The sequence below is a fragment of the Phoxinus phoxinus genome, assembly GCF_949152265.1.
Source record: "Phoxinus phoxinus genome assembly, chromosome: 17".
Lineage (NCBI taxonomy): Eukaryota > Metazoa > Chordata > Actinopteri > Cypriniformes > Leuciscidae > Phoxinus > Phoxinus phoxinus.
In genome coordinates, this window is record NC_136892.1 from 4608727 (window position 1) to 4625520 (window position 16794).

A 16794-nucleotide genomic window follows, 5' to 3' on the forward strand; every position below is an offset into this window, starting at 1 on the left:
TTCGGTTATGTTTGTATGTGAGGATTTATGTCAGGGTTCTAAAGCTTGCAATGCTTTTTGACGAGACTGTTTCTGCTGTCTTCAATGAGTTTCAGGCTGCGAAGCAGCAGTCAGCAACTTTTCGGTATCTCATCCCACGCAGAGCTTGAGAGCCTGCACCTCCTTCAAGTAATTTCTGCTCCAGTTCTCTGCAGCGACCCCTGGAGAGGCAGAACAGAGATGCTGCAGCTTAGCTGATCTTTCAGAGAGATTGGGCCCCCTGGACTCGTGTGCCAGTGTGTATGTAACCCCCGCCAATGTGTTAGCTTGAGGCCGGCAGCAAAGGCTCCTTAATGGTCAGTCCTGGTCAGAGATGCAGACTGCTCTCTCTGTCTGAACTTTTCCTAGGAGGTTATCTCCCCCTGACATGGTGACTCCACGGGTTGACACCTCACGGTCAGCTCTCTCAAATGATTTGGTGGCATGGCTTTTTGGCTTGCTTAGTTGGGGACACTTAATATTCTGTAATATTATTGACTTGAATGCACTGACACTATTGGGTTGAGAACTGAATTGAGCTGATGATGACACATCCAAAACTGTAATTGAACACATTGCATAATTGATGAATTGAATAGTTATTGAACCAAACTGAATCAACGCTGAACTGATTTCAAATGAATAATGACTGTTTACTATTGTCGTTTTAGAGCTACTTCACAGCAGAATTGAATTATGTGTGCGTCATTGAATCGTTATTTTACTGTGTATCACTGTAAAGCTTATTTGAAAGAAATCTGCATTGTATAAAGTGCTAAATAAATGTGACTTGACTACATTTTCTTTCAAGAAACAAAAGAGCCATAGAGGAGGTGTCTCCTCCTCAAAGGGAAACTAACTTTTGCCAGTATTTTCTGGCTATGAAAAAGATAGAAGGTCTGCATCTGGATTTGCGTCCTCTGAATTTCATGCTTAGTGTGTTCAGTTTCAGAAGACAGCGTTCAGACACACAGGAAGTTTCTATGGTTTGCTTTAGGGCTTACCAGTTTCGTGTTCTTTTTCTTGGCTTCCCAGATGTTTACAAAATATATGGACACGGCTCTTGCCCCGTTGAGGCCCTGGGTTGTGCATATTTAGCAAGATTGAAGATGTGGGAAGTAGAAGTCAGGGCCCGACGAGATCATTTTAATTTACTTAATTTACAGACGCAAAGAAAAATGGGCATAGCACAACAAAATCAGCGTTTCAGTATTATTATTATTTTTGAGTCAGGCTTGTCTATCTTTCCCCATACCAAGTAGGCAGTCAGCTTACATTCTCTACCTGTCTGTTACTGAGAGAGGAAACAGTTAGTTATCAGAGAGTTGACCCATTTTCTTACCGCTCGGCTCCTAAACTCGCTCTCCCGAAGCTGACTTCACTCCACTTCCTTCTGCCACAGTTCTAAATTACCTTGGCAATTAGCTAGTTTTAGTACAATCATAGGAATTGGTGGTTCGGCATCAGGACTTCGTTATCTGTCATTGGCTAAGGATTGAGTTTAAACAGGGTTTCTGAAAGTGCGCCAAGGAAGCAAAAGACCTTCCTAGGAATGATCCTGGTTTCTTGCACGATGCAGGTATGATTGTCTTCTCCATGTGTTCAGCCTTTTTGCCTCTGCTTGGCTCAACACTGAGTGTGTTGTCTCGGTCGGTCTGTGCATTCTGCTTTGGTAATGCAAGGCAAGTTCCTTTTTCTCTTAGGGCAGTTCACATTCCAGGAAGTCTGAATGAGGGGGGCTGATCTGCTGTCGAGACATGGGCTGAAGCCCGGGAAGTGAAGGCTTCATTCATGTGGGCCTGATTTGGCAGACATTCAGAGTCTCAGAGATCCCTGACTCCTCTAGCACCACTGGGCCTAGATCAAGTTCTGTCATGACAACTCTCGGAGTGTTTGATGGATATGGTAATGGATATGACAATTTTGATATGTTTGGTCTTGGCGGAATAGATCTGCTACGCTGCTGCTACTTTTATCGCTGCTGTAGGTTATTGCTGCTGCCAATACATACATGACATGCTGCTGTGAGCAAGTAATTCATGCTGCTGCTTCTGTAACATATAGCATACATGAATTACCCTTAGCAGATCTATACAGGTGGAGCTGGGGAAGGTGGAGGGTTTCTGAAAGTGCGCTGCACCTTTAAGGCAAATGCTACCCATGTTTTTGAAGGTTGAGCATGCAAGCATACAGCGGCAACCAATCAGCTGTGCCCTATAGATAATGATGTGATTACGAGCAGATTGAGTAGTCCTATGAGCAGGGACCTATTGGCCTGCGCCATCTAGAGTTTTATGATAGAACTTTGTATTTCACCGGCCTGTAGGTTCAGTGCTGGCTTTTCTACAGGAGCAGGTGCATCTGCAGCTACACTAAAGTTGTATGAAGCAGTTATTGCGGCTGAGTGTGTGTCCTTTACTGGTCTATGTTTGGGAAAACATTCCATGATATCCTGTTTTATGCGTGGGCGAGACAGTTGAGAATATTCTGCCTGGTAAGCATTCTGCTTTGGGATACATCTCTGGCGTTGGAGGCTTTGACAAATCCTCCTTTTGAGCCATTGGATTTAGCTTCAGATGAGCTTCTGACTTTTAAGTCTGTATTGCTATTGGCCTTGTGATCTCTTAAAAGGCTTGGAGATTTGCAGGCACTGTATTTCTTTTGTTTTTCCTTCAATTGTATTATAAAAGAGCATCCTTGAACGAGCAAGGATCTAGCATGTTTACTTAAACTGCTCATGTGATGTCAATGGTTTTAAAAATACAATTTAAAATCACATTAAAGATTCATGTTACAAGTAGGCTGCTTTCTAAAACCCCTCTTCATCTTGTTTTGTCATCTTTCAGTGGGAATCAAACTTTATAGTAAAGTCAGTCATTTGCACATTGTAGTTTAGATTGTGTAGAATTAATAAAGCATTTTTCCATTAAGGGCTTCCAACATACAATCTGAAAAAAATGAAGGGGTCTGAATACTTTTTGAATACCCTGTATCTTCTGTAAGTGTAGTTTGTAATACATTTGTATTTATTTATTTAAAAAAAAACTCTAATTTACCCCAAAATCTCTTCAAAAAGGTGCTATATGAAGAATCCAAATTAATATATTGTGGGTTCTGACCAATTTAGTGAATTGGTTAGACTCCTTAACATTTAAAATTAATTTAATTTAATAATTAATTAATAGTAAATATGCAGTATTTATATATTCACCATATCTTATTATTTTATATTTTCAGAACAATAATAATAAATAAAAAATATGTATGTAATCATTTGTTTTTTACGTTGTCTCTTAAATGAATGGTTGAATTGTTGTCCAGTAGGAATTAAAATCCAAACCCCAAGCGTGGACTAGCCGTGTGAAAGATAAATACCACAGATGTAACCTCAGTAATCCAGATGTTGAAATGTCCATGCTCTTATTTCAGTGTTATTTACTTTGTTCCCCAGGAATCACAACTGTGCTTACCATGACCACTTTGAGTACCATCGCTCGGAAGTCCTTACCCAAAGTGTCGTACGTCACAGCTATGGACCTCTTCGTATCTGTGTGCTTCATCTTTGTTTTCGCTGCTCTAATTGAGTACGGGATGCTCCACTACTTTGTGAGCAACCGCAAGCCCAATCCAAAAAAAGACAAGAAGAGGAAAAATCCTGTGAGTACACTTCCTAAAGCAATTCACATTATCACCTACAGTACAGCAATATTATAAAGTGTATTTACTACCAGTGTTGTAAGTATTTTAGATTAACCTATTTGAGAACTGTTGTTAGTATTTTAGGGTCATGGATTAAGTACTCCAAATAATAGCACTCTTCCACAAGTTAGTGAGCTGCCTAGGCTGTGTAAGGTTAAGGTACTTAAATGCTTATAACTAGTTTTATAGTGCAGGCAAACATTATCCAGCAGGCATGTGAATTCCTTCAGTACTGTTTAAATAGAATCACATCATATACTTTTAGTTGGTTGGGAATATTGATTGTAAAGAACTGGAATCATAAGTCTCTTTTCCACTGTTGGGCCAAACTGTTTTAAGAACGCTAAGGTTATAGTTATATTTCCACTTGAGCTTGGTTCAGCACTGCACAATGACAAAGTGTTCTCTGAGCACGGTTTTTGGTTTGCTTTTATTTACATTAAGCATAATTTACATCTCTAGGACTATACAATTTGGACTTACAAATCTTGTAATGCAGTGGATCTCTATATAACCCATTACATCAAAATTACCTGCCATTGACATTAATTCATATTTTGTTAGTACAACATTTTTTAGAATTCAAATAAATTATTAAATAGGCCTAGTATCTTGCATTATATAATCTAACCGGCTGGACCGGATCGGCATGGAATGGAACGGTTAAGCATCTCGAACGGTTTGGCCTGACAGTGGACGGTTATATACTTATAAATGTTGAAAATAGAAATAATAAAGTAATTGTGTCCAAACCTTTGACTGGAAGAGTATATTCTGTAGTTTGCTGAGAATTAATCAAATTGAAAAAACTAGTCCCGGCTGGTTAAAAAAAAAAGACTGTTAAAAGTGTTTATGTGTGCTGTGTAATGTAATATTGTCGTCTGTATGTATGTAATCTATGTATGTAATCTTTCTTATTACAGTGCCTATTACAGTTTTGTGTTGTTAGCTTCATAACTTAAGGCTTTATTGTTAACTCTGTAGGAATCAACTTTGAGTGCTAGATGAGTCTTTCTTGTGTACTTTGTGTGAAGAAAGCTATTTGTGATGCACCGAAGATCATTAGTTGCTGTCCATGATGAGCATTTAAAATCAGTCACTAATACGGTTCCGACAATGAGAAAGCTCACTAGGTTTTGGAACACGCTAGAAACTTGCTCCAGATGTGGTCAGCTTTGTCACTGAGCAGTGATGTCCTTGATCCGAATCATTTCGGCAGCAGGTTTGAATTTTCATCTCAGCATGGTGCACATTTCTGTAGCTCGAGGAGGGCTGATCTCAGTGAATGGGGTCGTTCCACTTTCAGATGATTAAAGGAGTGCCAGAAATGTTTTATTTGATTTTGGGGTTTAAAATGTTAGCTGGATTTTTCAAACCGCATTCGACAGATTGGTTACCAGTCAAAGGCGCACTCTGAAGAAAAACTCATCAAATAAAATGACACCAAAGTTTTGCTGAAGAAGTGTTTTGATCCATGCAGAGTGGAAGAGTATCAGTCTCCTCCTCAGATGATTATGTTCTTCTTTTGCTGTTTGATAAATAATGTTTGCTTATTTGTACTTTACGTTTATAAGAAATGTCTGTTTCCAAGCTGTATAATCTTATCGGATGAGCCATGTTCAAAACTATGTCAAATATACTGTATTTAATTGCATCTTTGATAGCATTTTAAATTAATTATTGCACTTTGCAGATGTTGTCTCCTTAAGAACGAGCATTTTTTTTCTGTATTTTTAACATCATGCAGTGAACCTGTTAAGATATACTGCCTTGCACCCCTTCCTTCCTCTGTGTCTATGTATATTTCAGAGCCTTCTTATTATTATATTGTATGTCTATTTTTATGTTGTTGTTGTTGTTGTTGGTTTGTTCGTGTTTGTTTTCTTCTTTTCAATTTCTAATTTTTGTTGTTGTTTGTTTCCTGTGTGGACAAAAGCTCCTGCGGCTCTTTTCCTCAAAGGTATATTGCTCATGTAAACTTCACTAATCATGCATGTTTCTGCATTCTGCGCAACCACACTGCTCTTGTGTCTGGTCTTTAGATTCACTGCACTAACATCTAGTAAGTTCAGTACTGAACCTCCTGCGCTGTGAAAGGCAGTGGGACTCAGAACAGCAATGGCTGAAATATTTGCATCTTTCATTTAATTAAAAAATAGGCCGCCTTCCTCCCTCTCTGTGTGCTTGTATATGAGGCTTTAAACCTGACAGAAATAGTCAGCAGAGCCTTAACAGCTTGAAATAGACAACCACGCTGATTACCTTAATCCCAATTAAAGAGCATAAGCTTGATGGTCTTGGCAGATTTAGCCATAGTAATCTTTTAAAAGTCAATGTGCATGGCGCACAGACCGATATTTGTAACTTCCACTTAGTTGTAGAAGAAAGAATTTGGAGGAAGTTAAATCGTATCAGTGTGTAACCAGACTAAACCAGTGGTTCTCAACTAGTTTTTTTTCAGGACCTCGATTTTTTTTTACAGTGGACAACAAACAAGATGGTCCTCACTGCAGAACACATAATCCAGGGGAAGGAGCTGGATCCAGATCCAACTCCTCCCACCTTACATATACCTAAACCTACCCATCTCCACCCCGATCCCTAAACCCACCCCTAAACCTACCCATCTCCACCACCAATCCCTAAACCTACCCATCTCCACCCCTGATCCCTAAACCCACCTCTAAACCTACCCATCTCCACCCCGATCCCTAAACCCACCCCTAAACCTACCAATCTCCACCCACTGATCCCTAAACCCACCCCTAAACCTAACCATCTCCACCCCGATCCCTAAACCCACCCCTAAACCTACCAATCTCCACCCCCTGATCCCTAAACCCACCCCTAAACCTACCAATCTCCACCCACTGATCCCTAAACCCACCCCTAAACCTACCCATCTCCACCCCGATCCCTAAACCCACCCCTAAACCTACCAATCTCCACCCACTGATCCCTAAACCCACCCCTAAACCTAACCATCTCCACCCCCTGATCCCTAAACCCACCTCTAAACCTACCCATCTCCACCCCGATCCCTAAACCCACCACTAAACCTACCAATCTCCACCCCCTGATCCCTAAACCCACCCCTAAACCTACCCATCTCCACCCCGATCCCTAAACCCACCGCTAAACCTACCCATCTCCACCCCCAATCCCTAAACCCACCACTAAACCTACCCATCTCCACCCCCAATCCCTAAACCCACCCCTAAACCTACCAATCTCCACCCCCTGATCCCTAAACCTACCCATCTCCACCCTGATCCCTAAACCCACCCCTAAATCTACCCATCTCCACCCCCAATCCCTAAACCCACCCTAAACCTACCAATCTCCACCCCCTGATCCCTAAACCCACCCCTAAACCTAACCATCTCCACCCCCTGATCCCTAAACCCACCCCTAAACCTACCAATCTCCACCCCCTGATCCCTAAACCCACCCCTAAACCTACCAATCTCCACCCACTGATCCCTAAACCCACCCCTAAACCTAACCATCTCCACCCCGATCCCTAAACCCACCCCTAAACCTACCAATCTCCACCGCCTGATCCCTAAACCCACCTCTAAACCTACCCATCTCCACTCCCAATCCCTAAACCCACCACTAAACCTACCAATCTCCACCCCCTGATCCCTAAACCCACCCCTAAACCTAACCATCTCCACCCCGATCCCTAAACCCACCCCTAAACCTACCAATCTCCACCGCCTGATCCCTAAACCCACCTCTAAACCTACCCATCTCCACTCCCAATCCCTAAACCCACCACTAAACCTACCAATCTCCACCCCCTGATCCCTAAACCCACCCCTAAACCTACCAATCTCCACCGCCTGATCCCTAAACCCACCCCTAAACCTACCAATCTCCACCCCCTGATCCCTAAACCCACCACTAAACCTACCAATCTCCACCGCCTGATCCCTAAACCCACCCCTAAACCTACACCCCTTAGATCTGGATATAACTCCGCCCCCTGGATCTCGTGTACTGCAGTGAGGAGCTACTGCAACAAACACTGGGTCTGATTCATTAATAATTCAGCAGAAAGTACAAACTTTTTACACACAGGACATGCTTTTATTTGTCATTTTAACTAATGGAAACTGAGCGTTGAAGTGGACTTTAAAGATGTATTATCCTGTGGCTCCCTCTATAGGACAGCATTAGTATTACAGTCAGTGTTTTTGTACAGTCAGTCAGATTTGATCGTAATTTATATGAAAATCTGATCAGTTAGAAAAGATATAGTGCACTAACTCAGAACAATCTGGATGTCTTCTGCAAGGCGTCCATGTTGTTAGTGTCAAAATAACATGATCAGCGACTAGTCAACGTCAAACGACGTCAAGCTTGAAGTTTCATGGCAGAGAATTAAAATCGACACGTTGACTAGTCTGAGCAACCCCTAGTGCATACACACAAGAATTTGATATTAACGTATTCTATTGTTAATTAATTTGTAGTAGGCTATTCTAAATGACTGACCACAAACCCAAGGTTAGTAATTTGCATAAAACACACCTAAACCATCTCCATATAAGGGCTTTCCGCACAACCTTTCCTTAACAGCAGGGTGGGCAAAGAGTGTAGCTCCAATTCTAACCAAACACACATAAAAAATCGAAACAAAGTCTTCAGGATTACTTCAGGTAGGTATGTGTTTGTTTAGGTTTGGAGCTAAATTCTGATTGTGTATTATTAGGCTTTTTATTTATTTTTTGGTATCCTATCAGACTCTTACAACCTATATTTGTGTCACAGCCAACCAGTTGAGAACCACAGTTAAAAGAAAAGCACTTTGAATTAATCTCTCTCTCACACACACACACACACACACACACCAGGACAGGCAGACAGGCACTTCATCTTTGGTAGGTTGTCGTATTTCATCCGGTTAAAGCTGCCAATTCCACTGTATTTGTTTCTATTCGCTTGGCAGACTCTTTGTGCTCGTTGCTTTCCTCACGCTTCGGTGAAACCCTTTGAGAAGCGATTCACATGACCCTGTTTTAACACAGCCTCAGGTGGCTCTGTCCTAAAAGCTACACAATGTACACTCGGAGAAGCCAGCATGAACAGCTGGTTGTGCTTCGTTTTTCAAAGGGATTTGAAGCACCCTTCCAATGCTGGGCAAAATGATTGTGAGTCCAGAAGTGTGGATATGTCCCAATGAGCCGGTTTCTCTTGGCTTTGTTGGGAAATATTGACAATCAGGTCTTGTAACATTTGTGTATTTCAAGTGTATATTTAAACATATATTTCAGTACTGTTGTTGGCCAAGATACAAGATTGAATGGATATTAATTATTAATTATTTAGCTGTTCTTCTGCATTTTGACAGACAGTGCCCTGCTTTGAAAAAGCCATGTTTAGTCTTTTTATCCTGCATCGTTCTCGAGACATTTTGGCCAAATAAATGATGCACTTATTTTTGCAGAACACATATACTAGTGCAGTGGTTCCCAAATAGGGGTACGCGAACAAAATGCTGAGTTTCGCCATTCACTTAATTCTACACCACCTTAAAATAACATTAAAACCGCGAGCATGTATTTCTAACAGGCAAAACTAGAGGCATCTAGTGTAAACGGGAAAATGGTAGTGCCGTAAAAGGTCATCCAATCAAATTAGCTCATCTTTTGCGGTCAAAACTGAGTGCATCCACACAAGCAATATGAATACAGGGATGATAGATTGCATGCAGAGAATGCAGCCTTAAAAAATTACTGCCGTTCTCAAGAAAAAAAGTGTGGTTTTAGCACTTACTTGCATAAAGAACAAATATAGAAACAGAGAGTGCATAGAGATCGATTCAAGACTCAAACTCTCTTTGATACAGAAACATACCTTGTGTGAGGTCAAACAATTTTTAATATCGTGCAAATGTTCATTTATGAACTATATATTATATAGACTCATTGACTCATAAGATATTTCAAGCCTTTATTTGTTATCATTTTGATGATTATGGCTTACAGCTTATGAAAACCTTTTCACAATATTCTTATTTCATAAGCTGTAAGCCATAACCATAAATCTTATAACAAATAAAGGCTTGAAACATCTCACTTAGCATGTAATGAGTCTATATAATATATTAGTTTCACCTTTTAAGTTGACTTACTGAAATAAATGAACTTGTGCACGATATTCACATTTTTCAAGTTTCACCTGTATATTGTACAAGCAATAATGCATTTTTTTCTAAATAACCACACGATTATGTGCAAATGTGACTGATTGTATACAACAGTTCAACAAACAAAAGGTAATGTTAAGTGACATACATATTTAACAGTATTTTCAATATTGTTTGTTCTATTTTCTCTACAAAATAATAGTTCTAATGAAAGCCACAGCAGAACTGTTGTGTGTCTTCAACACACAGCGGTGTTTCGATAGTGAACGAATGGAATGAATTGGGGGAGTCAATGATTTAATAGTTATGTTTCCATCCACCCATTTCTATGCGCATTTTGGGATATTGCGTCAAAAACGTCTGGATGGAAAACCATCGATGCTCATAAATTCTAAAAATGCATATAAAAAATGTATGCGCTTGTTTGAGTCGGATTAATTTTTTATCTGACAATAAAACATAAACTACGATGGAAACAAATTTACCAAATAAATTACATGATCCTCATTTTAAAAAAAAACATAATAAATAGTGTCGGCCCAGATCCGTCCCACATCTGGTGCGCGTTGAATCCACATGTGCCAGATGTGGCCCGGATAATTTTTCGAGTTTCACCTGTATGTTATACAAGCAATACTGCAATTTTTCAAAGTGATTTGGTAGAATTACACGACTGCTTTCTCAAACAGCAAGATAACATGTTTATTGCATTTCATCTGCACGCTCTGAGAGTCATTTATTATATCCGCAAATTATTATATAAAGTTGCTTCTCCTTCTTTTCGGTTGTTTCGGTTTATCAGGAAGTGACATTTTTGTTCTCGTCTACTCACTGGATGGAAACGGTGCTAAATATTCAAATTTTGTGCATAAGTTAAATTCGCAACTTTGGATGGAGACGTAGCTAATGACTCATTCTTAAATACAGCCATTTGCTTTGTTACTGAATGAATGAACGACTCGATGACTCACTCATTAAGACAGTGACTTCCGCCACCTACCGGCGGTTTTAGTTTAATATTTAACTCGTGCCACGCCAGCATTTTGGAAAAAAGTTGCCAGCCAGCACCAGCATTTTTTATTTTATTTTTCACAAAGGTTTCATGGCCCCCAGAATATTTAGTTCAATGAATATCTGAACATGCAGCTTATCCAAAGAAAGAACAGAGTCCTTGCTCTTAAACAAAAAACACGTTTAATTCTAGCTCAACACTTGAATCTGGGTACGTTTCATTAAAAAAAGCAACATTTTGAGCAAAAAGCTGAGAAAATCCTGTTTTTGTCAAAGACTACATCCAGATCAGATTCAGAACGATGATCGAAACACAGATGGAGTAGATCGAGTCCATCAACACCCGAGAACTTCACAGTCCTAAAGCTCGTCCTGATCGACATTTCATTCAGTAACATTAGGCAGTTTAGATTTATGCTTGCGTCTTCACATGTGTTTTGATCTGGAGATTCAGTAATCTTTCAGAAGATGCATAACAGCGCCCCCTACCGTATAACAGTGAAAACACGGAAAGCTGGAAGTGTAAAATTGGTTTAGTTGATGCCAATTTCATTTGATTGAAACGATTGATTTACTTTAATTTATTGCTTTATTTATTATATTAATAATTAAATTCATGAAATATTCAGAATTTGATATGACACGTAAAATAGGGTTAGAAAAACTTTGCCTTTAGGTAAAGAAAAAATGCTCCTGAAAATCAACTGAAGGGGCAAATATTGTCCCTCAATGGAAAAGGCGACGAGAGAGGATGTTAAATGCCCCAGGGGAAAGTTTGGGAACCACTCTAGTGTAATATAATCATTCAACAACAATATAAAACAAAAAATAAAAGACCGATAAATGTACATCGAACAGCCATAATATTAATTTAGTATTCATTCAAGTAGTCAATTCTTTTACAGCCAAATATTGCAGATACATTCCGCCAAGGGTGTAGATTTGGTTTGAACATTGGGGGGGGTGGGGAGTCATGTGATCATGGTATAAATATTGGGGGGGTTGTAATGCATAGATTTAAATATTGGGGGGGGGGGGGGGGTTATCTCCCCCCCAACCCCCCCACAAATTACGCCCCTGCATTCCGCCCGCAAAATTAGGCGCAAAGCACGTATTGACCGAGCTTAAAGCGCACACCCTAACAGCTGGTGGAGATGTCCCGCGTGTTTGACGTGACCTGTACTGACTGTGTTTTCTTCTAAAAGCAGGCCCCCACCGTGGACATCCGCCCGCGCTCAGCCACTGCCATCCAGATGAACAACGCCACCCACATGCAGGAGCGGGACGAGGAGTACGGGTACGAGTGTCTGGATGGGAAGGACTGCGCCAGCTTCTTCTGCTGCTTCGAGGACTGTCGCTCAGGAGCCTGGCGGCACGGCCGTTTGCACATCCGTGTCGCTAAGATAGACTCTTACGCCCGCATCTTCTTTCCTACTGCATTTGGTCTATTCAATGTAGTTTACTGGTTTTCCTATCTCTATCTTTAAAAAATACATATGTAGGCCTATATACAAAGGCTGGCCTTATTTTATGTTACAGATTCCAGCAAGACCCTTTCTTGGAAACGGGAACCCATTGAAAACATTAAGTTGCATTGTGTTGTTGTTGTTGTTTTTCCAGTCTATGTTATGTGCAATTTTTACTATTTATTTATTTATTTATTTATTTATTATTTTGTTTTAAAGTTTACGATTTTTGTGCACTCATGTAATATGTGAATTGTTGGTTTGTCTATGTTTACATCTTTTTTCTAGAAGGTATATCTTGTGCATAAAGCAAAAGTTGTAGCAAAAAAAACAAAACAAAAAAAACACACACACACACATAAGCAGAAGGGGCAGACCTGCATCTGTACGATTATTCATCCAGAATTGGTTGGGCAAAAGGCAGAACATACGAGTACTGCATGCCTACATGTTCTTTTAGGCCCTGGAGAGCGAGCACTAAAGAGATTTTTGAGAAACTTTATCCAAATGCATGGCTGTCAGTCCGGCCTATATGAGGTAAAAGCAATCAATCAAATATGAACAAATATGTCCTAGCATTTTATTATTTGTGCATTCTACAGATCAAATGTAAAAATGTAAGTGTTTGAAAAGAGTTTTTCATGTGTGGTCACGGCTGGTTAAACGTTTGGTCACCTGTACAAATGTTGTAAATAATGAATACTGTATAATGCATGCACCTTTTAGGCCAAAATTAGCAAAAGTCTTTTATTATCATCAACTGATAAAAGGCAAAAAAAAACAAAAAAAAGATCAGGAAAGCTTACCTTGAACAGTCCGGCTACATTTTACATCATTTATGGCCACTTCTAGATGTCTGTCATTTATAAATGCACAATGATATTGTTATATGTAAAAGTACTGGTTTCAATTTTTGCATCCTTTTGGGTATCAGTATGAGCCTCCTATCCATCCTTGGATAGCTGTGGTATATACCCACAAAATAAATATTAACCCAAAGTTAGTCCAGCTCATCTTTCAGTTGATGGGGAGGATTCTGTAGTCTACTATAGTCATATTCTTCCCCCATTATTATTATTATTTTGTTTAACAAGTTTTTAAAAAAAAAAAAGTTTTCCTTTACTAGCACTGTCTTTTCCAAACACATGTAACAGAATGTTGTCAAACAAACTGCAAAATGTCTACTTGCTTTTTTTTTCTTTTGTTCATGTATTAATTTATATTGTAAATGAATAAATTGGGCTTAAACATAGGATGACATTTCAGTTAACGGAAAAAAAAACAATTATTTCAATGAATTTAGTAGATAATCTGTAGATTGATACGTTACTGTGTGTGTTATTTGTTGCAGTTAGCAAATGACATGCATGCATGTATTAAATAGTATCTTTATAACATTAACATGCATACATGGGAAACAAATCAATTACAGCATCATTAATAAAATGTAACATATGCAAGCACAACCCACTTTCTATTTTAATAAACCATTAACTTCAGAAATCGTACCCCAGGTGGAGAACTATGCTTCTGAGTACATAAACATGTTGTGTTGGGCACCGCTGCTCAAGTGTTATCACGAAAAATAGTTTAGTATTACAAAAACTGGGTATAACTGGGTACTAACCCTGAACCTAACCTTAACCCATGTAGTTACCTTATGTTACCCAGTACTTTCTTAGGTAAGTACACTGTAAGTACACATACTGTAAAATAAAGTGCAACCAATATATAAATAAATAAACACCAAAACAAATGCAACTAAAAACACTGTGTACTAAAATCTCAGAATTGCCAAAGTGTTGCGGCATAATCCGATGTTCAGATCATTTTGTTTTTCACTGCTGCATTAAAAATGAATATTTCGTTTTTCTTCCGAATCGCTGAACAGGTGCAACAGTCCGGTAGCAGAAATGGCAGATAAGCGAACATTTCTGGTTACATACAGAAAAACATGATTTACAGTTAGAGAAATATATCAGTTTGATTTCTAACCCTATTGCATTAACCTTCCAGCTGAACAAACCAGCATACTGTATGGTTTTGTATATTTTGGATATATGCATCTTGATAGTTTTGCATTATACACGTGGGCATGTTTAATTTTTGATTAGTTTATACTCATTAAAATTAGGTGTCATATGAGTATCTTGAAAATTCTCTTGTGAGAACATGAACACTATTATCAGCACAGGATCGGTTTGCTGTTTGTGTGCCATCTACATTCATATCAGAAAATCGAATCGCTTTGCTCCCAATATTTTTCCCAGAATATCACCTAGCCGTGAGAAATGTACCGTTTATTATTTCCTGTAGAATGACGTGGATGTGGTTGTGTAAGAGTGGCTGTGGAACAGAGGAAGCTAGTCTCTCGTAGATGGGTTTCAGAGATATTGCAGGCATACCTGGAGATACTGTATGAAGCTTTATTGACTTTTATTTGTCAGAGCTCATGCGGTTAGGAACATTACAGTTTGCTTCACACACGCTCTTGTTAACACACTCTCATGCTTCACGTGTCTACACGTGTCCGCGCACCAATTCCCCATCCTTATAATAGCGCCAGTTACATCACCCATGAACAGTAACCAAATTTCCCAAATTACATAAACACAAAATAATCATACAAAAATAAATCTCACCCCCCCCCCCCCCCCCCTTAGAAAAAGAACTGTCTTCATTTCATACAGAGAACAAAATCACATTTCAAAATGTCACAGAGTTAACAGGACATATAAGGGATATAACATGCCATGCCAGGCAGTATCAAACAGTTTGTAACCATTGTACAAAATAAACATGTTTTCATCAATTCTTGTGTGTTTTCGTTTTTTTCTCTAACACATCATAACATAAAACCATCACAGATTTTGAGCAGAAAATAAAAATATACACCATGTTAAAATACATGTTCTTACATTGTAAAACCTTGAAACCAATCACAAAAGTGCAATACTATTCATCAACACGAAAGCGTTCTAGGTCATGTCCTGAATGAGTTAGCACATCCTCAGACGCGTCCTCCCCAACTACTGAGGCCAAGTGTGAGAACGAGGAACCTGGGGGCCTATCCTCTGATAGCGGTCTCAACTCCTGAACACTTCTGTCTACATCTTAACCAGGACCGGTTCCTTCCACCTGGACCTGTAAGGCTTTAAGTGTTTGGCCTTTTTGATTGGCCTATACCTGTTGTTCGTGTCCTCTCATTTTTGCCACATGGTAAACAACTTTAGGTTCTGCATTAACATTTCTCAGGTCCAATATACTGTATGATACCCATCATGTCAATAGTAACCACCCGTTATAGTCTAGGCTTTGACTTTTGCCCCAAAATCATATTTGAAGTTCATTTGTTTATTATTCGAATATTTTATAATATATTGACCATTAAATGCTTTCTCATAGAGCAAAACAATTAATCAGAAAAACAAATGTGAATAAGATGACAGCTGCCGCGATTACCTAATCATGAAAAGTGCATAGGCCTATTAAAGTTTTATTTATATTTTCCCCTTTGCATTAAAAGTACTTGCAACGTTGGGCATTGTTGTAGCCAATCACAGACATGTCTGTTGAACGCATCGGCCAATCAGAGGCGTTTAAAGTCGCTGTGCTGAAGATGTGTTTTGCGCGAGCTCACCGAGTTCTACACATAGACAGTATATAAACTGGACACAGCGACCCCATAGTTTTCAACAGAGAAAAGTGAAGTCAATTAGAAGCACTCACTTCCTGATCGCCAGGCGAACTGCGCAGTGTCAAACTGAGCTCGACGACTGTAGATGTGACGTGAGCAACCTGTCTGACAGCTGTCAGTCTTCTACTAGCTGTGCCGAGAGAAATCTGAATCATTCCCTTCTGAATCTCACAGAGACGGAGAGCGTGAGCATTAGCTGTCCATGAGCAGCAGGAGCAACTTTATCACTCTCTATGGGCTTCTCCCTTAACTTTATCAGACTTTATGCCTCCACGTCCCCCGATTGCTTGTGAGCTTCTCCTTCTGTCTATACGGTAATTTCTCAACTGACAGAGAGTCGCGTGGTTGTCACGCAATCGTTAGCCTATTTTTACAAAAACTGCTTCTACTGGGCCATAAGGTAAGATACAAGGTAATGGAGCCTTTCATACATTTTCGTGTTTCTTTAGAAATAAATAATGGACAAATGGCGTCTTTGGATGCCTCAGATGTAAAGTTATTCGCTGTCAAAGTGACGCCAAAATGAATGGGAGTCAATGGAATGCTAACAGCAGGTGAAGGTCTGCTAATCAATGGCGGCTCAGGGGAGTCTTCAGTTTCCGGTGGATGGATTACCCCCTTGGTTCTACACGGTTCGCAAACATGTCATTATTATTGGCAATAAACTTAAGGTGCAAATAAGAGATTCACGGCTATGTATTTTATATTCTTGATGCTGCTCTGATGCTACTCCATTACACACAGCT

The 16794-nt window shown here is 39.6% G+C and overlaps 1 protein-coding gene across 4 annotated transcripts in view; it reads left to right on the forward strand.

Moving 5' to 3' along the window:
* gabrg2 (gamma-aminobutyric acid type A receptor subunit gamma2) overlaps positions 1–13624 on the forward strand; it is a 101855-nt gene extending 88231 nt beyond the window's left edge. Inside the window, exons 8-10 of one of the 4 annotated variants that reach the window (XM_079586161.1) lie at positions 3470–3675; positions 5654–5677; positions 12091–13624. In XM_079586161.1, the coding sequence (XP_079442287.1) occupies positions 3470–3675; positions 5654–5677; positions 12091–12372 (512 nt within the window). In that variant the 3' untranslated portion in view covers positions 12373–13624. The remainder of the gene's footprint in view (positions 1–3469; positions 3676–5653; positions 5678–12090) is intronic. The other 3 variants (XM_079586162.1, XM_079586163.1, XM_079586164.1) reach the window with 3 other exon arrangements.
* Positions 13625–16794: the final 3170 nt, after the last annotated feature.